The sequence below is a fragment of the Parambassis ranga genome, chromosome 8, assembly GCF_900634625.1.
Source record: "Parambassis ranga chromosome 8, fParRan2.1, whole genome shotgun sequence".
NCBI lineage: Eukaryota > Metazoa > Chordata > Actinopteri > Ambassidae > Parambassis > Parambassis ranga.
The window spans coordinates 11,337,210-11,360,388 of NC_041029.1; the positions used below are offsets into that span (position 1 = coordinate 11,337,210).

The 23,179-nt window shown below is 43.5% G+C and overlaps 1 protein-coding gene across 1 annotated transcript; it reads right to left on the reverse strand.

The window, feature by feature from the left end:
- Positions 1 to 10,347, reverse strand: stk17al (serine/threonine kinase 17a like). Its single transcript, XM_028412644.1, has 7 exons — positions 10,017 to 10,347; positions 7,092 to 7,304; positions 3,604 to 3,748; positions 2,689 to 2,815; positions 2,538 to 2,586; positions 2,142 to 2,321; positions 1 to 1,563 (listed from the first exon to the last, which is right to left on the reverse strand). Exons 1-7 carry the CDS (start codon positions 10,127 to 10,129, stop codon positions 1,278 to 1,280), a joined length of 1,113 nt encoding a protein of 370 aa, XP_028268445.1. The 5' UTR covers positions 10,130 to 10,347; the 3' UTR covers positions 1 to 1,277.
- Positions 10,348 to 23,179: the final 12,832 nt, after the last annotated feature.

The window sequence follows — 23,179 nt, forward strand, 5'->3', positions numbered from 1 at the left end:
TAGTTTGATACAAAATGCACATGTATTTTTTTATAGTTACATTTTGCAATGCATGCCATCAACATTTATTCATTTTAACATAACGTCCACAAGGACAAGTGCAAACCTGAAACACAAGAGCAAAATAAACAACAGGAATAAGTACAAGTTAATATACAAAATAAGACATGATACAATGATGTTATCATTTATACACAGGTAATAAAAAAACATTTACAGATTCATCCTAATACTAACTCACAATATACATTTTTCAGTACTTTCTTTTGAGAAATTCTGTCAAACTTCTCTGCTCCCGAGAGCCTGAAGGGCAAACATCACATATTTATACAATTCTGTGCCTTCAGTCGTATTTTGTCTTCCAAAAGTTTTAACCCCTGCAATTCCCTCTTGCTTTGATGTTTTCACAATATTCAAAGAGCATGAAATCTCATGGCAAGTAAAAATGTGCAACTTGTGCAATAGCCAACAAAAGAGTGAACAATTCAACATGTGAGGTTGAAAAAGTGGCACTTTATGAAGAAAATAAAAAAAAACACATCATGTGATGAAGACTATACAGTACTACATGTGACTGTGCTCGATGGGCCTTTGGTTTTCATATAGATGTCCAATAACAAAATCAAAAGTGCTCAAGATTGTCTTTAAAAATAACAATGCTACCATATCTATGTTAAAATGTAGGCATCTGAATATTTAAGGGGTTGAGTGGTTTAACACGCATATAAATAAACACAGAAGAAAAACAGTGAAAGAGTTCATGTCTGGCATTCATTTAATTCTTTTGTTAAGCAGAGCCATCTGTCAAAACCTTTAACTTCCTTTAGCACAGCTCACCACAGAAGGTATGTCTGGGTCAGCTGAAGCATAACTTGTTTTGATGAGCGCACACAGTGAGTGAAGTCATTTCTCCAGGAAGCAGGAGGCTAGCTCTCCTCTGCCAGTCCGAAAGGCTAATTGGAAACCAGTGTGTGTGTGCAGGGGGGTGAACTAGCCAGTGTGGAGCTGAGCTCACTTCAGTCACTTTAAAGGCAGCAGTGCAGTCCTGCGACAAAGTCTTTGTGTGTCTTCTCCCACTCTCATGTTCCACATGTATTATTCAGACACACAGAGGTATCAAACTACAACACAGCAGTTAGAAGCAGCCAGGTGTACAGCAGCCACAGAATGTGAACACTGCTTCACATCAAGACCAAGAAGCTGCAGGCAAAACCGGCTTTCAGCGTCTGCTCCGTGGAGTCTCTCTCTCTCTTTCTCTCCACCTGCTGGGCGTCCCATCAGCAGATCAGCTCCTGCTGTATTTCAGGCAGCGTAGGGAACGGCGGCTCGTTGAAAGAGAAGGCATCACGGCCTGCTTTCAGCTCTCCTTTTCCCGGGCACATGAGGAAGGACCCGATCAAGTCCAGTTCAGGGGAGGGAGCCGGGCTCTCGGGCTCTGATTCCGACTGGCTCAACTCTGGCTCATCCAAAGAGGAGGCCGACCTGGTGTGGAGGTGCGGGTGGGGGTGGGGGTGGGGGTTCAGCCAGGGGTGATTGAGACATTCTTCTGCCGTGGCTCTCTTCCTGTACACACAAACACAATAACACCGTGGATGAGTGGAAATTCCCAAAGAGTTTATATAACCGACAGATCTTCCCATTCACTCGATCCATCCTCTCAGAAGTCAGCCATATTTCTTTTCAACACTGGTCTCGAAAAAAAAAAAAAAAGAACAGCAACTTTTTGCTGTGAAGATTTTTTCCCCCTCGATTACTCAAACACTGTGGAATCTTTGTCTTTCTCCAAATGCTACCACTAATCTGCTGCAATTAAACGGCTGTGGCTCTGGATGGGAGACAAGAGCCTGATGCTACTTTTCCAAACAAATTGCGTGACAAATCAGGGGTTAGAGAAGCAGATTCGTGTATGTAAATTCATATCCAGACGATCTACAAATTCTCTTCTTTTTACATGTGAATTTACTACCAAAAAAAAAAGGAAATAACTTGGGTGAAGTGACGCAAATCTTGTTACCACACATGCACTCGAGCGGATGTACTTCCGTGTTCGGGTGAACCTGACTCACATCCTCTCTGTGTCAACTCAACTGAAGATGATGCTGATGAAAACCTGTAACATCTTATCACCATCGCAGCCTCACCTGGGGTTTTTAACCAACAGGGACTTGATGAAGTCGACAGCCAGGGAGGAGATCCCATCAAACGTGTCCTCTGGGTAGTCCACGTTGACCTGGGAGATGTTGAGGAATGTCTCCTGCTTGTTGTCACCCAGGAAGGGCGACTCACCCGTCAGCATGACGTATGTCAGGACCCCAATACTCCTGGGAAAAAGAACAAGGTTCGTGAGGCAAGCCATCATTTTTGATGTTTGCGACACATTTGGCCGACTGCCACCTTTGTGTGGTAAGTCATTAATTGACGTGCATGCAAGTATGCAGCAAGGGTTATCTTGTGGTCAAAGGTCTAGACATAAAAGCTGCGTTTAGTGGAGGTGATGTCACTGTGCTGAGAATAAGGGGAAGTAGCAGGACACTCACCACATGTCCGTGGCTGTGCTGATGGGCTCATAGTTGAGGATCTCTGGTGCTGCAACACAAACACAGGGCCGAAGTTAGGCATGACAAAAACAAACAATAACAAATAGCATAGATGGTTCTTGGTATGTAAACTCCAGACAGCAGGACTTACCCACATACTCTGGCGTGCCCAGGATCTCTCTGACTTCTGTGATGTTGTCCATACGTCTGGACAAACCAAAGTCCACAATGCGGATGTCACCCAGAGGTCTGGCACTGGTCAGCAAGATGTTCTGTGGCTAAAGAAGACACACACACATACACAGATTAGCCAAAAGTATGTTATATAATGACTAATGATTATTCAGGCATTTTCAGGTCTGGCATCTAATTGCATGTCTGTGAATGAGTCAAGCAGTAACTGCTCCACAGAGGAGGATCGGGGGTGAGTTCGTCAGAGCTGCTCTGAGCTCCGATAATTCCATTAAGTCTATTGGATGAGACTGAAAACAGGTAGGATGGCTCTGCCAAACACTTAGAAGGCTCCATTGATAGTGTGTGTACTGAAGAGTACAAGACTATCAGACTATCATCCTTTAAACCACAAGGGCATCTTAAGGTGGGGATTATACTCTCTTGTGGATGAGCACATAGACTACAAAGGTGTTCTTACTACATTCTAGTCCAGTGTATTAGAAAGTGTACCATGGTGCAAGCAGTGATGCAGCTTTGTACACTATAATGTAGTCCATTCTGATTTTTTGGCACCGTTGCTCTTACGTGTAGGGAGTGTCAGACACTGCAGGGTACAAGGATGTGTGAATTGTAAACTAGAACACATTGTGTAACGTGTGTAATGAGAAACACGACACTTAAGAAAGGAGAAAGGACCTGGAGTCAGGAACCATCAAAGAAAACATGATATGTCGGTCAGGTTCTCTTCCTGACTGCTTCCTCATGGGAACAGGGTCATGACACACTGAATGAGCTGTGCTTGCATAACAGAAATAATATCCGTCTGAGTCTGACACTCGAGGGGGGGAATCGCATCGTCCCACATCGTCATGTAATCTGTCGCCGTGCTTACTTTTAGGTCCAGATGCACCACATTGTTCCGGTGCAGGAAGGCCACGCCGGTCAGGATCTGCTTGGCCAGTCGCATCACATCTTTCTCGGTGAAGGCATCGTCGTTGTCGGCAACGCACTGGTCGAAGATTTCGCCACCGTCAGCGCTGCAGGGAGAAAGCACAGGAAGGAAAACTTAGAGAGGAAAAAAAAAAAAAAGCATGGCCACCCTATGATTCATTTTTGATTATTCACTTTAACTTGTCATAATAAATTTGGCTTTAAAAAGCACAAACACGCCCTTCCTCCCAGTTTGAATAACACAAGTTGACAATGGCAAATTCCAACTCGTACACTTTTAGCCTCTAAAGTCATTTCCACTTTCTTAACATTACGCAACAATCCGTCTCCTCATTAGTGTACTTTGGCTTGGAGCAACAAAGTCCATCCACATCTACACACTGTATGCCTGAATCACCTGAACCTGAATCAATGTAATTTTAGGGACCACGCCTGTGCATGTACCGTCACAGCCTCAGGAATATTACAGAGATAAGGAGGCTTATCAGTGCACACAGGTTCAGTTAAGGTCTGATATATGGCTATTTAACTGAAAAAATGAGGAAAGCAAGACAGAAGCCAGCTAATAAAGGAGAACTGTGCAGTAGCCAGGTGCAGAAATTACCAATTTTGTGGAAAGAACAGTCAGATTCCTGCCTGGTCTTGCTACACTTGTGTAACAATATCAAGCGAAGCGGAGTCATGGTGGATTTAGATGCTCCATCAGTCAGATCAATGCCTGAAGCTGACAGTTCACTCCCCTCCAAAAAAAACTACAACCATGTGTGGAGGATTTAGAAGGCACACATGCTTGTTTTTATCCTCAAAGTTTGTGACCAGGCTCTGGGCATGACCGTTACATAACCGGCACCTTCCAATCCCCTTCAGTTAGCCTCCTAAACCTGCACTCTTCACTAACTTCAGCTGTGGAAATATCAAACCATATTGTTTTGGAGGATTTTGAGGATATCCCACAGCCCCCGCTTCCTGCAAACAGTCTCAATCCCACCTAATAACCCCCGAAGAGTTTAAGAGCAGGAGGAGACAAACAATAAAACTCAATTTGTTTACACTGATCTGCACACGGACACCGAGCCAGCCTGGCGGTGGTGTTTCATTTAACTCAAAGACATGTGCTTGGACAGATGTTTTTCATAAAAAAAAAAACAATGAAACTAAATCTTCTCACTGAGTCACTGCTGTCAGAAAACCTGAAACTGACATCTTAACATCAGCCTGACCTGCGAGCATTTACTGTATGTGTCAACAGTTAAAGGTTTGACCCCGGAACGTGCTTCATTAAGCTGTCAGCAGAGCGCCTGAAGGGAATTGAAAAGACCAATTTGTTTAAATTCAAGAATGTACTCAGGTGCTACATTTAGACCAAACCATTTAAAGATTCAAAAACAGATTAGTTAACCTGAAGGTGATGAAATAACATCTATGCACCGAGTTGCAGAAATACTTTATTAATCTCAGGGGGGAATTTCTAACCCAGCCTGATGCCATTGGCCAAGGATGGAGACGTTTTAAACAGTGGAAACCTAGAATCTGGTTTCAGCATCTACGTTAAAAAATAGCTCCTGCTAGCAAGCTTCCATTTATTTGGACTAGATGGTTTCATCATTAGTGAAGTGAGCAGCTACGCCTTCCAGGTGAAGGTACTAAATCTTTTTTTACAAATGGCTCCTTTAAAGACTGGAGATAGTGAATAACAAAACAAGTCAATCTCCTCTCCAGTTAAGCCTTTTGGTCAAAGCCCTTCTTGGCTGAGCACCAAGCTGGGTGCCCATTGACGTCACAGACAGCACCCTGTCAACTAGCTTCCAGCAGCCAAACTCTGTCTGACTGCTGGCTGTATTTCTAGTACAGTGTAATTAAAGTCAAGCGAGGTGTGCATTGTGATACGCATAAGATTCTACTGTAGCTAATAGGATACTAAAATAAGAAAAAAGAAAATAGCATGACGCTCTGACTAAAATTCACCTTGGGAAAGTGAACAAAGATTCACTGCAGTTTAACTGTGAAGCACAGGAAGATTGTCTCTCAAAGGGAAACCCTTTAGAGTTTCAGCTTCTGTGTGCAAAAAAAAAAAAAAAAAAAGCTGAGGTGATTCATTTTTCATCAAAGTGTCCATCTCTCAAACTAGTCATTATGCTGAGGGTTTCTGTGGTACTGACGCACGCTGGGGCTGCACTTTTCAAGATGATTAGAATTCAACCCCTTTTCTCTGACATTGACAAGGATGTGGTTATAGTTACAAGAAGTATGTGTGTGTATGCACACACACGTTTTTACCAGTGCGGCACTGTGCTACTTTTGGGAGCCTTGCTCGCTGCATACATTTAAACCCACAGGAAATGGAAAATGGTTTGCAATTCTTAAAAACTCATACTGAGGTCAGACAGTTTGAAGATGCAGCTTTTTCCCCCCCAAAGGTCGCACTTTGAGTGTTTTTGCACATGTACGGTACAGCTGACGATAAGTGACATTTAAAAACCAAAGCTGTGAATTACTGTGCATGTGCCGGCTCTGATAGCTCCCCATGCAGCTCATTTGGCAGCTGCAGAGGAACTGAGGCCCAGTGCCGACTGACCTCCTGCTATGTTTTCTCTGCAGGCATGCAGGGGTGAACTATGGTGCCATTTCCCCTTTCACACTTCAGTCAGAGGTCAAACACAGCCCACCCCACAGAGAGGCTTTTGTTCTGCAAAAGCATTCCATGTCTGGGATGGGAAAGAGTAGCGAGCACCGGGCCAGGAGAGGGCTTCCTGACGGCCCGTTCAATGATCTGGATCTGTGTCAGGGGAGCGTAGCTCAAGCACACTCGCCCGGTGTTATGAGGTGAGTGCAGTGACACACCTCACCAGCGGCGATGCTAAGAAGCCTTTCCAGATCCTAATTAATCATGCCACTTAATACCTAACCAGACGGCCTGGGTAACCTGGCAATGCACAAGCTCTCTCAGATTGTGTATGTGCATGCAGCACAACCATGTTAGTAGTTAAAGTGACACTTCCTGAGTCACTTAGGGTAACAAGAACCTAACCACAGACTGAGTGAGAATGTCCATATAAGGCATGCAAGAATAACACCAGGTTAGTACGTTTGACACGTGTGTGTGTGTGTGTGTGTGCATATGTTATTCTCAGCAATGAGCACACAAAAAAGGGTCAGATCGGACAGATATGCAGACTAAGTCACACAAACACACTGACGCTCTGACATTCTCGTCATGCAACACACAGAACGCTGCCTGATGTGGGTTTGTTGTGAGGCATTCCCCGTCCATCTGCATGAGAGACCTTAAGAGGTGGAAGGGTTTTTTTAACCAAGTGATGATTACAGGGTTTTCTCCTTCACAATCAAGTCTAGAAGGTCAAACAGATTATCACCATGCAAGTCAGACCTGAGAGTGTTTGAAGTAGAGTGTCTGTAGTATTGTCTTACCACTCCAGAACGAGGATGATTTCAGCGTTGGTTTCGTAGACCTCGTGCAGTCCCACCACGTAGGGGTTGGCCTTGGCCGACTCCAGCACGGCGATCTCGTTCAAGATGTCCATACGGCAGTCCGCGCCCTTCCGTCGCTTTCTCAGGAACTTGGCCGCGTACTGCTTTCCCGTTGCCTTCTCCAAGCACTTCTTCACCACCGCAAACTTTCCCCTGGGCAAAGAGAGTGAGGGAGAGAGAGAGGGGAGAAGAGTGATTAGTGAGGAGGCAGGGGAAAAAAAAAAATCACAACCACAAATATATTTGGTCAGAGATGGTTGTGTGTTGCCACTGGATTAAATTTAGGTCACTTAAAGTGCTGCAAATTAAAGGCTAAAATTACTTTTCATGATAGTTAAACTGCGATGTCAGACATATGATTTGGAAAAGCCCTCCAGCCAGCCAAAAAGTGCACCGCTGAAGGCGAGGTCATGGAACGGTTCAGAGATAAGAAGGCGAAGCGGCATCATTTAAAAAAAAGAAAAGCAAAGGACCGTTATTGACCACACATATGCCGTCTCCCCTCCTCTTCCTCTTGCCTTCAGGAGGGTCTGACAGGAGGCAGATAAGGCTAACACTTTTGGCAAGAGCTGCTAAAGAGTGGGCAGGGTCCTGATAAGAGTATGAGCTCTTTATTGGACAAACAAAAACAAAGAGATGCAACAGACTGGCTGCTGGATGTCACTGGTAAAACATGTGATTAATCCTCATCATCGGCACCAGTCTTTTTGTGTCTGTACACGCTGATGGATTCATAGGAGGTGTTAGGGGTCAGCCGTGGGTGCGGGCAGGATGTCCGATGTGCACAGAATTGTCACACCAGCCGTCCCTCCCAGGCTGATAATGAGGCCTTGTCCACTTCCCTTTCTTCACAGCTGACAGCGGCAGGGGGACAAATGGAATTGTGTCGACGCCTCCGCCCAGACCCTTAGCCAGAGACTGCGTCTCCTTTGACAGTCGTACAAAAGCTGACCAGTCAGCTAAACACAGGCAGCCTCGAGATCAAGACCACCCACCTGACCGCGAGCTGGGTACACCAGGCAGGGGGTGACTGCTGCTACAGTCAGGTTGGAGCCTCTGAAAACAGACACTGTAAACCTCAACATCTCAGTGCTTTAATGGGCTGCACAGTTCACATTTACAGGATGTGAAAAGATGAAGAGAATCTAAATGAAGTGGCCAAGTCCAGTAAGTGTGGTGCCAGCCATTTTCCCACACAGTCTTACTCCAAAAGCCACTGTGCTGCAGACCAAAAACAGCAACTGTTCTGGCTTGAAGTCTGGTTCTGTTTTGGCTAGCACCCCAGCTGCTGTGAGGCCCCGGTCCCTTTCGTCTCACAGACATGGTGACGAGTCATTGTTGGGAGTGAAAAAGCAAAAGCCATCAGAGCTTTTTCATCCTTAATTAGCCAAGTTCAGATCCGTGGGATGGGAACTACACATGGACTGAAAAGAAATGACTAGTGACTTCAGAAAAGAGCAACAGGAGGCCTTTTCAAAGGCTGGCAACAGGTCAGAGGTCACAGTCTTCCAGCTGGTCATGTTCACAGTCTGACACACTACACTACCAGGGCGATGCACAGATAAGTTTCAGTAGATGTATAAATTCACTTTTGCAGATCAGACAGGTCATTTGCAAGAATCCATCTGTCTGTCATCAGCAGACAACCTTCCTGTGAATTCCTCCACAGCACTTGAGATGGTGCTAATTTGATTAAGAAACTGGTTTCCTGTGGAGTCTGCGTTTTGTCTCCCTCAGCAGGGCCACTGACTCATGTCTGAAGTGCAATGAGAAATGACAGCTCTCACAGACAGGATGACATATGACATGGGCTTCTCTTCCTGCTTTTGGCTGCAACACATTTTGTGCTCTCCGCTGCAGGAGCTCATGATGCAAAGATGATAATGCCTCATTATTTCTGTGGGAATAATTACACTGTGGCACCTAGAGGTTCTAACACCAACACCCTAATGTATGCAGCTGATCTCTTTCCATGCAGCACTATGTACATTCCTGCACTTAATGCGATTATGAGGCCTGATGGTGGCGTTGAGTTGAAATCATGGGAAAAGAAGGGTGAGAGTTCAGTGTTGATGCAGCCTATAGTCCATACTGTCAGGTCTGGCTGCTGTCCCGGATGTCCCGCAGTCAGTGTCTGACATGAGAAACTGGCTGATACCAGACTTCAGACTTCAACTCTCCAGTAGCATGAAAGTCAATCAAACTGCTGTAACTTGAGAAATGAAATGCAGCTCATTTGTCTTAGGTGAGAATGCTGCCATTAGTCTAGCACACTGGGGATTGCCCACTGAAATATGACTGGACTGATGGTCTGATGTCCCCACATTCACACAAGTGTTACCCACAGAATGCATCTGGCTGACAGAGACACGCAGAGAAAGAGGAGCTGCTGATGAACAGAGGATCATATATAGTTACATGTGTCTGTGTTTCATGCAGTTGTAACTGAAACCTGACGTGGTGTTTCAAAACCCCACACAGAGATGCTTTCTCAGATAGCAGACAAACACAATGAGGGCAGTAGCTGTGACTTATGTGAGATAAGATCTGACAGATTTTTTTGGAACCTCTCTAGCCTCAGTGTCTTCACATTTTAAAAGCAAAACACCAGAAAAAACAAAACGCACTAAAGCGCATTTTAACCATTACGCATTCCATGTGCCAAAAGCGCAGCTCCGGCAGCGGATGGAATGCAGGATTTGGAAATGTTCAATTAACACGCTCCCTCTCCACACGTGCAGAAAAATCTAATATGATAACCCGATTTGTTCGAAGATTAATCAAGATATTGTAGCAAATCCAGCGCACAAACACAGAGCACGCACGCACACACACACGGGATTACGTGGAGCAAACAAAACTCACCTGCCCAGCTCTTTTCCCACCAGCTCATAATTAGCCGTGAACGGGTCGGCTCTTATCCGGGTGTGGATTTTTGTCACCATTCCGTGTTTATTCATTGTTGCTGAATTTGGCATCGAAGTCGCGCTTTGAAATGAACCACTCTTCCTCAGCCAAAAAAACAAAACAAAAACAAAACAAAAAATTCTCTGCTCCGCTCAAGTAAAAACTCGCATGATAAATAAAAAGCAACAACAAATATGTCAGGAGTTATACGTGAAACCACAAAATATAGAGATAATCCAGGTTACGTGCGTACTGAACAGAACGCAAGGAGCGAGACGCAAGTCGGTGCGCTGCATTAAGTTTGAGTGCTACTACACATTCCTGACAATAAACTCCTAGTGAGGGACCAGCCCCCTCCTGCGCTGACGCTCAGCGCTGGGAGCCAATGAATGCGCTTAACAGGACGGACCCAATTAGATGCAATCCAGCTGGCAAGTGGTGGCGAGTGACAGGAGCTTATTAGAAACAAACATAAACATTTATCAGCAGTACACAATAATAAAACCCTTAATCTCTATATCATTAATCTATTAATCTCTTTATTATCTTCAGTCTTATTATGTATTTTAGATTGAGGTGCTTCCTTATAATAATCCTGCTGATCCCATCATGACACACACATTAGTGTTTCAGGTATGTTTTTCGGTTGGGTTGTTTTCTTGTTGCTATCTTTAGACTTGGCAGGTGACACTTGACTTTTTCTCACACAAAACCTGAAATCTGCCTTGAGGCTTTTTTTTTCTCTCTCTCTCTCTCTCTTATCTGTGGGAGAGTTGTTTGTTTGCTCGCTCTGTCATTAAAGAAGAATTTAAAGCATCCCATTAGACAGCTCATCAGCAAACAGTGGCACAGCCTATGGTTGGAAAGTCCATTAATGTTGATGTACAAGTTTGAAATTATGTAACGTTCAAGTGACCAAAGTCAGGATGTGTGATGTCTGCTGTGATGGTGACCTGGACATCATGGGAAATGTGTCACCTAACCTCCAGGGGCTTGCTTAAGAAAGCCACTGACTGAAAGACCAAGGTCTGGGCTGACCTCAAGCAAATAAAAACACACACACACACACAGAAGTGTCTTCCTCAGCTGAGTGTCTTTCCCAGACAATAAAGGAACTAGTGGTGGAGGCTGTGGTTTTGGCTTCAGTTGAGTGATGAGCCCAAACGAGACAGTGTTAGACGTTTGCTCACCAGAAGCATTGTTGTTGCTTGTAGTAGCCGGCAAGAAGCCATAAGATGGGTGGGTATCAGTTGTTCATATTTGGGTCAGCCATTTCTTTTTTTTTAAAAGTTATTTTTGTGGCTTTTTGCCTTTTTTTTAGATGGTGGTGAGTGGAGAGAAGTCAGAAGCGAAGAGGAGAGAGAGGACAACATGTAGCAAGGGGCTTGGGGGTAGAAGCAACATTTTCATTGTTGATGTTTAACGCTATTAATGCATGATGTCAACAGGTTCGCATGTGTATTATTATTAAGTGAACCGGGCTCTGGCACACAGATTGGGGGGTGTAACGCTTGGAGGGGCCACGGTTTAGCCTGTGGTGTAGGAGCTAAGCTAAGCTAGCAATATGAAAGAAAGGGATTGTCAATCAACTTTGTTTAGGCACTCAGATTGCATTCAGAAAGAGTTACAATGTGAATGCTTAATTCAGATCACACATGTAATGTCTTATTTTGTGCATTACCACAGGTGCACCAGCCTGGGAATGTCACAGACACCAGATTTAATACAGACAGGTTTCCTTGCTTCTGATTGGCTCGATCTGCATCGTGTGCACACTTTGGGATTGGGCTTCAAGTCACTTCTGTGCTATATCTTACTTTGTTTGACCAGCAACTACATTAAACACAGAAAAACAAGTTTATGTGAACCTATATATCATATTAAGCACTTTTTCTTGAATAAAAGTAAAGAATAAAAGTATTTCTAAATGAGGAGATGACTCTTTTTCTTACTGCCTTCAGGGACTTGAAGGGAAGGAGTGAATAAAAAGAAGGAATGGCTGGATGACAGGTTCCTCTGTTCAGGTTTTATGGCTTGTGGCTGAGCACATTGCTAGTGGTTGATCACATGCCCTACATAGCTGTTATCTAGCACACAGAGCAGGATTTGTCCAATCTTACCATACCAAAGCTAATTTTGTTGCCACAAAACAGCAACTGATGTAAAAGAGAGCTATTGAGAGTGGACATTCCTCAGGCCCTACCGAGTCATTAAGTGTCCAGCGACAAGGTTACATAACCTGTTACGCATCCTCAAATTGTTACCTTAAGTCTAAGTGAGTCCACTCTGAAGCCCTGACCCTCCTTCTGTGCCAGGCTTCCCATTAAAGCCGAGGTTAGAGTTCAGAAGGAACCACGTTAGTGAAGGAGCTCTACCCGGCCCTAGAGACCTAATGAAAACACATACCAGTGAATTAGCCTGCCAGCCTGCGGTTCAGCTAACATAAATATGAGAAGTTCAACCGTGACCTGGGGAACGCGAAAACTTTCTAAGCCACTGGAACAAACAGACGTAGTCATAACTGGGTCAGAAAACACAGCTCTTATGTTTTACAAGGCCTCAGCTGTAAAGCATCGACCAGGAAGTGTCAGAGATATGGATCTGATTGATGTAAAATGGGGTTTCGATGACTTCTAATATGGTGCAAGGGCATGAGATAAAGTTCCAACCTCTGTCGGAGTTTGTATTCTGTGTGGTGGAGGAGAGATGTTCATGATGTGCTCTCTTAAACATGCACCAAGGTGCGTTTGTTTAGTCATTTAAAGATGAACATATACTCAGATACTAAGTTGAAATGACAAACTTGTGTTCTTGGCTCCTTCACCTGGTGAATTCTAAATTTAACCCTGACTTCTGACACTTTTTACTCCATTTCTGCTCAACTACAAAGTCACAAATTGTTGTTAGTATTATAAAACTATATATTTTTACATAAGATGGTTAATCAAATGTGTTCTTACAAAGAGGCCGAACAGGCAATCTAGGGTTAAAAAAGTGACCTTTGAAGGTTTAGGGTAAATGTACACTATTAAGCTCTCTTATGACTCTCTTAGGTAAATGTGTTGGAGACAGACACCCTTTTGTCTGCATTTTCAAAGATGTCCTTTCTCTCCTCTGTTTTTTGTTGTTGCTCTCGGGTGTGTGAAGGGGGGGGGGGTTGTCATTATGTAAGTGTGTCCCTCCCCTTGACTTGGTGACACAGTGCTGTTTTTAAAGTTTGCTGCTGTTCCTTTATGAGGCCTTGCACATGTTATGTCCAGATCGCTCACTCTGATAACATCCCAGACTTTTCCCTCCTTGTTTGAATGACCACAGTGACCTGTTTCCACCCCCTGGTTTCAAACATGGAGGAGTCATGCCATCGTCTAAACTGATGCGTTAGTCAGCCCTCTGCGATTACATGCTTTTTCGTTGCTTTCTTTCCCTTGTTTGGTTTTCTGAATGAGAACATCTGATAAGGTTTCCTTCAAGCAACATGTCGTGAGAATGACATCAAGCCTTCTTGTTAGCACGGCCTACATGTACATGATTGCAAAATGCTGAATCCATACAGAGAATGATTGCTGGCTGTCTAAATTCTCTGTTTATGGTTCTCAGCAGTAAACCATTGTTTATGTAGAAGGAGGATCTCGTGTAATGAATGGCTTCAGGCTGCCTGCTAATCTCAGCCTCAGTGTATAGGTGTTCCCTGTTTTTTGTCTGCTTGCCTGCAGCACATATCTTATTAGTGATGTGCCGTGCAATTTGTAATTAACACGTGAGTGGTGTCTTGGCATAGCAGGTTCATGCAGATGCTAATTTTCTCCAGTAGAGAACTTGCATGTAACCAATTACAGGGTTAAGACGGTGATGTCATTCTTTCATTAAGTCAATAAATCATCGGTGCAGTGAGCGAGGCCGGGTCACACACTGGTGTGATGTCTAATGTGTTTGCGGTGACCTCGGTGTAAAGCAGTCTGAATGAAGCAACAAAGGTCTCTCACCTCATAAAATGCAACAGCCTAAAGCCCCTGGCTGATTTAAATGCCTAACACCACCCACGTCTTCACCCCTTTTCTCTCCCTGCTAGCTTTTCTGCCACATCAACGACTACGCCTAATAAAAAAGAGTAAACATCTCCTCTGTGGCCGGACAGGAAAGAGTCAGCCGTTCCCCCAACCACTGGCGCTGGAAGTCATTCACCTCAGGACTGCAGGATGACGTGCAGAGTTGATGCTTGAGTGGAATTAAAAGATAAGTTCCTAATCCTTTTTGGCAACAGAGAAAAACGCTGAAGGAGGGATAAAAATACGACATCAGAATAGGCTCAGCGACTTGGTTGTAATCTAAGGACAACACACAGAACAGCAAAGGCCCAGAAGGGAACCAGTGTGTGGCCTGATTAAGAATCCTCAGCTTTGGCTACTGTAGCTACTACTTGTTGTGAAGTCTTTCAGAGACTCACAAACACATTAAATCATGCATCATCATAAATAAACAGAATGCTGATGACTACATGGCTGCAACATGAATGTGACCTCTTGACCTCCACAAATAAGCAGCACTTTTGCACACCAGTTTAAGGCTTAGTTCATTACAACATCAACAAACTGATGTAAACACATCCTATATAATGTCAGATTTAGAGGATCTAATAATGAGGTGAAATTTGATTCCAGTCTGGCTTTTACATTTCTGGTTACATCTGTGTTTCCAGCAAAAACAGCAACATCATACTGGATGCTTCAATTAGCAGCAAAAGCTTCAGATTTTCATCCAACACTTCTGGATGTTAGACTCATCTCATGTCTCCTGACCAGAAAAACCAGTGGGGGGAAAATCTGACATGATGTTTAGGATAAAATGCGACACTTTGGAAAGATGGAGCAGAGCGCTGGGAATGTTTGTGTTGAGTTTGCAGACAGAGCCACAGATTTCAGTGGAAAGCTTGAGTGTGAACTGCATCTTTCTTTCCCACAAATGTGCTTCTTACAGGCTTTTTTATTTTCCCCGAGCGTGCCGTGCAGTGTGTGGGTTGGTGCAAAGCAGCAGCACAGGAAGAGAGGGATGAGAGAGAGAGAGAGAGAGAGAGAGAAGATGAAAGCCGGGGCTCAGGTATACAGCGAAGACGTTTGCCACATCCTGCCTCGTTCTCTGGCAATGTGACCTCCCAGAATGGAGGAACTCACAACTATAGCTGTCTGCTAGACGTTGTTTTGCACATGAAGGCTTTGATTCTGGTGAAGTGTTGGTTTCCTTACAGAAGATAAATTAGTCACACTTGTGTAAGTGATAATCAAAAAAAAACAAACAACACACACAGTGATAAAAGACGCTTGACATTTTTCTCAAATTGCAAAAATGTAGGTTTCACTACCCATAAGGCCGTTGGGGTGTGTGTATTATAACAGATGCAGCCAGGCTTAACCACGGACAGACACACAGCACAGACAGACCAACTTAGAAACTGAAAGGGCTTTCTCAGCTGTTGCTTCTCTCTCTCCATCCTCCCCCTCCTCACAGTCACATCATTGTCTCATTAATCCACAGGCTCATGAAGCCCTTTTAACTGCTCCATTCACTGTACATGCTTCATACCAAACAACACTCACATTATTCAGGGGTTAAACAGGCCATTTATTAACAGACACCTTCTTTTGGACCAGATGAAAAAGTACCGAACAGCATGGTCAGCAGCACCCGCCACCATCCATCACTGGCTTATCTGAGAGGGCTCGCCTGCCAAAACAAATCGCTGTTGTCTCAGTTGGGTGCTTAATGGCATGGAAAAATAAAAGTTGTAAAAAATAGTCTGACAAAAGTAAACAGTATTTCCCAGCAACACAAGATGAAAATCGTGACAAGAATTTCTCAGATGGCCAGATAAAGAGCGAGGGAAGAATACAAGAGAAGGAAGCAGAAGAAATGGGGAAGCAGAAAGAAATCCATTTGGAATGTCTGACTCAGGAGAGAAGTGGAAAAAATGTATTTTAATTGGCAAGTCCGTACAGGAGGTGGGGTTAGATTTAAGAAAAAAAAGTGAAAGGGAGAGTAAGCACAACAGAAAATCCACACAATATCTTCCCGTAAAGCCAAACACCTCAAATTAGGAAGCATAAACAGCCACTTGAGTACATGATTGTGTGAAAGGAAATCAGCAACAATCTGACATTTTTGTTTTGGTATGCTCTCATTGAGGGAGTTTCCTGATTATTTTTTATAGAAACAAAACTTCCCCCCCGCTTAGTCACCTCTGGGAAAATATATTGATAAATCAGACGCCCCCTTTAATACCACATTTTTGCATTTGAAACCTGCTCCTTGGTTTTTCCAATAATAACAGCTGCTTTAACACCACACTGAGTGACGCAGCCCAGTGACTCCACTGACAGCAGGTACACATGGCCATATGTTATCTGAGGCCTGGGCCGGGGTCAAAGGTCAGCCTGGTTCTAATGACTACCTGGTGAAGCGTGCCACATTGGTGCTCTGTGTTTGCCTCCGTATCCGTGGTTACTGTGTAACAAGCTGCTGCATTAACACACACACGCACGCACGCACACACTCCCCATCTGCCCTTATCACCCACTGACCGTGCAAGACTATTCAGTGTGAAACAATATTGCAAAACTATGATAGAGAGAAAGAGTTTTACAACTTAAGATCTAATGAGAGCTTGATTTTATTTCCTTGTGAGTGCAAAGTGTGTTAGAGAGGAGAAAAAAATGCTTTAAACTACAGCCAAGTAAGACTTTAAGGTTATTCTCTCCACTTTGTATCCATTCCTCTGAAAGTCCCCTGGAAAGAACCTCAAGATCTCAAGGTTTATTTATATAGCACCATTCATACACAAGGCAAGTCAGAGTGCTTTACAGAGGATATTAAAATCACCGAAAAAAAGCAACATATTCAGACATTAGCACACTTCACCTCACAGGTTTATTCACTAATGTTTACCCTGCACCAAGTTTGTAATTATGTATGCATGTAATTTGTGTGATCCTGTGAATGCTCCTCTGTGTGTATTTTTGTTTAACCCCATGTAAGCAGCGTGCAGCTTGTGGTGTTGCCCTTTGTGACTCACATGAGGAAGCAGGTTGGGTCAAAGGTCAAACCCGGTTATTAGCCTTTCTCTTTTTTGACTGCAAATGCCACACTTTGTGGCTAATCTTATTTCATGTTGTGAGCAGGAGCATTGTGATTCAAGAAACTTTATATTTTGTTTTTGTGTTGAATGTTTTTGTGTCTAAGCCAAAAAAATGACTAAATAAGCATGGTTGTGTATAAAATGGGAAATTAGGTCAGGAGAGAAGTTTTGGACTGATCAGCTGCTTCTCCGCACTAACACCCTGTTGAAGTGGCACCTGATAAGATGCCCCCACCCCCCTCCGGGTGTCCTCCTTTGGGCGGGGCAGAGTCTGACAAAGCACTCACGGGGTGGATTATGTCACCCAGCTGTCCTGGAAGCGACAGGGGATTTTCCAGGTCTGGATGTCTCTGCTGCCCTTTGTTGTCACTGGGTGTCAGATGGAGTTTGATAAAGGGAGCGATGGATGAGATGGATTGCTGCGCTTAGATGGTTCTAAGCCTGCTAGTTTAGCTTTGTATATGTACTGTAAACAAAATAAAAGAGATGATCTCCATTTCTGCTATAGGTATGCTTGTGTGAAAATCAAATGGAATGGGAATGTACTGATGAAGACTATGTTGTGCATTAACATTTTTTGAGTCTACAGAAGTAATACAAGTGTAGTGTAGTGTAGGAACCATCCTCCTGGGCCTACAATTAGCCAATCAAAACAAAAGAGAACATATCTGGGGCTTTCTGATGTGTTGGTGTGGACATGAGTTCATCAAATCGACTCACAAATCTCTGCTTCCTGCAAAGCCTCGGAGAGGTGAATTCATGAGTTTGGACCATCTTTTTCTTTTACACTAAAATCATTTATCTCATTTTGGCTGTGGCCCTCTGCTGTGCTACTGTTTTCCTGTGTTTTGTACTCATTCACACAAACTTGCTGAATGCTCAGTCTGGCTTAAGACCTCTGTGAACTTGAGAATCCAGCTGCCCAGTCACTCCCATAATTTCATATTCTTTAGTTTATACAAGACCTCCCACAGAGACACTTTGACTAAAGCATGTTTCCACCAGCTTAGCGCTCCAGGACCCCACAGCTATGACTTATAGCTCAGGCAGACGGCAGTTTATTTATGCCCTCTGTGAAGAACACCTCCTCTGCAGCTTTTCAGCTGATCACAAATCAGGCAAGTGACCCACAGCCACCAGTGAATGAAACATTTCTCAGCACGCCGACGATCTAATTTTCCACAGGAAGGAGTTTGTTTTGCATGCCATTTAACAGAAGGGAACATTTGATTCTGCTGGTTTACAGCCCTTTAAATGATTTTAGCTTTACATGCAATTTTGAAGGGTCTGCTAATGTAATAGTGAAATGAATTGCCTTTTAAAAAAACATGTAAAGAGTCCTTCCTCGGGCTGAATAGGGAACATAAAACACTCTGGCAGGGATTCAGGCTGGTTAAGCCACACTGAGGGTGTGCCCTTACTTTGAAGGGACAGCCCCTCCTCTAATTCAAAACCCCACCAGGATTAAGGCCATCTGTTGGATTTAAGCAAATCTTCCCAATCAATTCCAATGATTTTTCTCTGAATATGTTCATAATGAAGTTTTATCTGACTCAGTTGAAACAGAGAGTTTTGTCGCAGCCTCTTTATCTTCATTCATAACTCAGTATTTGTCATAGACAGGGCCACTTGTGTTAACACTCACTGAATCCCTGCTTTGTTTCTCCTCCTCGTCTTTTGGGTGAAGTGTCTGTTGGAGAGGGGGACCATTGTCACTGTGGGATGGGGTTATTTGGTTCTGTGGAATACCGCTCGCCTCTCTGGCCATAACTCTGAGCTCAGAGAGCATGTTTCTCACACCCCTGACTCCAGCTGGGGGGACAGGAAACAACTCTGTCTGTGGCTGTCGGCTTTTGTGTCTCGTGAGGGTTGTGATGGCAATGTGCAGGGATGACAAGAATGCAGCAGCCAGATGCTGGATCTCGAGGAATCCCCCCAACTGACGCACAGCTCGGACACAGGAATCTGTTCGAGGCAAGACTCAGAATCCAGCATCAAGGATAGATCTTTTTTAATGATTTCATTAAGATGAGATAAATGGGGATAAAATGCAGACATAAGACCAGCTTTCCAGCAGGTTTCACCTTTGTCTAGTCTCAGTGTAATGTTAATGAGAAGAACAGCATGTGTCCACTGCTGTATGTGTTCCAAAGCACCGATCAAAGATCCCAGAGACAGCTCAGTCATATGATCGGGCTGAAGTCTGCAGGCAGCCAGACAGTCATGAATTAACCAGAATCAGAGCTCACAGGGATGAGGCCCACTGTGCACTGGTTTTATGAAGTTTATTACTTGTGAATGATTTTCCCCGAAAAAAGCACTAAACTACATCCTAATATAAAGATTCTTTAGAAACTCATGACTCTTGGTAATGACTTACTATGCAGCTAACAAGATACCCAGCCACAAGATGCTCTAAATGAATCTTTCATACTGCTTTAATTTGAAAGTTCACATCTGTTCATTCACCCAGGCAGATTTATTAGAAAGCTTGTCATCGTATTATAGCACAGAAAAACGCTCTGTTACTTGTTTGAAAGCATGTGTAAACCCTCTGTTGGTCACTCCAGGATACATGATCCTTCTGGCTTAGCAGCAGCTAAAAGATGATGCTACAGGTCAGAATTATAATATCATGGTAGACTGTGAACTGTCTGCTTTTGATCTGTAATAAATATTTTTGAATATTCAGATATGAGTTGATGGGAAATTCATCACTTGCAAAACGGTTACCAGAAAATTCTCGGTGGAATTTTATAAAAAAAATTTTTTTACAGCATTGTATAGCCAAGAGCAACTTGATTAAAAACATTTTATTTCTAGCCTTTAGACACAAGAATGATAATAAAACAGCTGTGGTTTAACCATATCAATATATACTGAGATTTACATCACAGTTACTTTTATCCTTTTATACTTTTACCAGACTTCTCACTTTGGAGACAGGAGCTGCTATATATAGCTGCTATATGTAATGCTACATCACCAAGGAAATAGGAAATTGACATACCAAACAGAAACAGAGACTTTTTGCTGATCGATGACACCTACATTTTTTTTTTACTGTCAATAATTGGAGAGTTTTCCAGCTACAGCATCAGTAATAATAGGAACCTCTCAGGTCAGCATCAAATACCAGTGTTAACTGACAGAGCTGTGTCAGGTTACTATTAGTGTAAAGGGCGTGAAGGGCATGGACACCACCCATACTTTCAGACGCACTAATCCTGGCTGACACCGTCCTGAAATGAGTCACAAACAAGGAAGGAATGTGTTTTTATAATATGCTGATGAACAGAAACTAACAGGAATGTTACTGAGAGTCATCACCTCAGTACAATGCCCAAACAAGGCTGTAGAGTCACAGGATTCCTGACATGCCCTTCATGAAGATCCCCATGCCTGTCACTCTTAGACTTAAAACATCTTATATAACCGCATGTATGGGCTTCTGTACTGCTCCTCTTGCTGTTATCTGCTGCCTCTACAGAAGTCAGCTCTTTTAACCCAAATTATAGACTAAAAATATGTTATGTAATAATTACTAAGTATGATAAACTGTCGGAGAAAACGTTCACCCCGCATTTGGCTGAGTGGTGTGTTCACGCTGCAGGACTTCTGGAGGATCATGCTGCACAGCATGTTTCCAAGCGCCGTTCGCTCAATCATCTTGCACATTCAGGAACCATCTACCACAAGTGGCATCTGAGAAATCCACCAACATGTCACAGTGATGTCAGAATTAGCCTTTAACCTCCTGCTCTAATCACTATTAAAGAGTATTAGTACAAGAACAGAGGGAGGACATGAGGAATTCTCATTTTTCACTTTAGCATTAAAATGAAGGGCCGCTGATATGACAGAAAAGGGAGGGATGTCCGATTAGCACGTAGCACCGTTTACAGTGAGGACAAGCACACTGGAGGGACTTGGCTCCTGGTCATGGTCATTTAATGTGAAGGAAGTGATGCTGAGAGGTGATAAGAGCCAGATGGTCTTTGGGAATGTTGTGTATCTGCATCCTTTGCTTCAAGTAGGAGGTTGTGTATTATATAGTCAAGTGTTTATTTGGAAACTCCTCATACAATAAATAACTGATGCCTGGAAGTGATATTAAAAGAAACACTATTCTAAAAATTTGATGCTGAAGTGATGACAAGACACTTATTAGTAGATTCATCAGCAAGCTAACCAAACCTTATCACATAAGCAGGCCATGATGGGTGCTTCTTCTCACAGCATGGTGGACCGCTCAAGGAGAGACCTTGGACAATGACCCCACCCCTCCCAACCCCGACCCGGAACGCTGACATGATTTTAATGGCTCAATGAGTCACACAGGAATGTGTCCATTCAATTCACATCATTCTTTTAATGTTCAGGGTGTAAGATTTGGCACACGTAAAAGGATTTCTACAGCGATATAGGTGAGAATTGGGAGTACCCACCAGGTGATGACCTCTGTTTTCTAGGATCAAAGGGAGGCCTGCCACACTGGATTCAGCTGGTCTTCCACTACAACAACACACCAGCAAGTCCATAAGAGAATGTGTATTTCAATCCTCTCTCCTGACATGACACCACCTCAAAGGTGATGACTTCTACAAAAAAAAAGGAATTCTAATTATATTCATGTTTGCACAGACACTTGTGCATTTTAATGCATTAATCATATAAAACAGTTTCCTTTAACTTCAAATGAGACTTTAACTTTCACCACCAGACTAACAGGAAGCAAAGCAGGAAGTGAAACAGAAAAACAAACCCAGCAGACATGTTACACAGATACTCAAAGTAGTAGGACATTTAAGGCAGAGACGTTTTTTATTGAAGGGCAAGGCTGTCTTTCTCTCACTCAGCCTTTTTACATAAACACACTGTATAGGAGTGAAAGAACAGGTATGTTAAAAATGAGGACAGACCACATTTCTCTTGTTTCGTGTCGTGTGAGAGAAGCATTTGTTGAGGTAATTACAAGGATTAGCTCTAACTGTGGGAGCGTGGGACACACTGGTGCTGTACCAAAACACCTTTTGACAAAGACTGCAAAAGAAATATGATCCTTCAAATATGCCAATTTGAGAACAGAGGAGGAAAAAAATGCTCATTCTGATGGGCATTCAGCAGGTTTGCATGCCACAGGCGTGTGAGAGTTACCTGCTGAGAACAGTATGCAGCGATTATATAACTGTGCTAGTAACGCAGGGTGTGTTCTCATCATCAGGAGTCACTGACAGATTGTTTCACAGTAGCTTTCCCTTAACTGCACATTTATGCAAGATAATAAAATAGGTGGGGTATCCTTAGGCAGCAGAAAAAGTAAACAGAGAGCCAAGGCTGCATTATTTCAGGTCTAACAGCACAGCATGCAGATGTGCTTTTGTGTGAACCGCATATATTTCAGAGTGAGGGGGAGGGAAGTGGCTTCGCTGAGGGTTTGTGTGTGAATCGGAAAGACACATGTGAGAGAGAAGGTGTACATCGCATGGTGAGAGACTTGTTTTGCCACTCTGTGACATGCCTGATAACACAGTGCATAATGTTATGTCTGCACACTTGGTTACAGTGCATCTGTAAACAAAAGGTATCCAGGTAACCAGGCGGTAGGTGGAGCGTGTCTGTGATTCCATCAGCGTCTGTGGAAGAGGCAGGAATGCACCTGGAGGATAATTATGTGCAAATTTTTAATTAAAAAAAAGTAGAAGGTGAGTCATTTGGTGTAAAAAATGTGCTGGTGTTAAACCAGACCCTGGCTTTAGTACCGAGAAGTCTCTTTGCACCATATGCCGGTAAATACCTGCCTGGTTGAGTCACTTGCCATTTCTCAACACACCACCCATCACTTTTTTACCACATCACAGGTGAGGTGCTGATGCATGGAGTAGTCAGCATTCACAGTGTCCTGCACCTGGAGTGAAGGCATAGGCAGTAGAAGAAGAAAAACACTGGAAGCGGTGCTCATTGATTGTCCATTATACAGCACTACTAAAAGTAG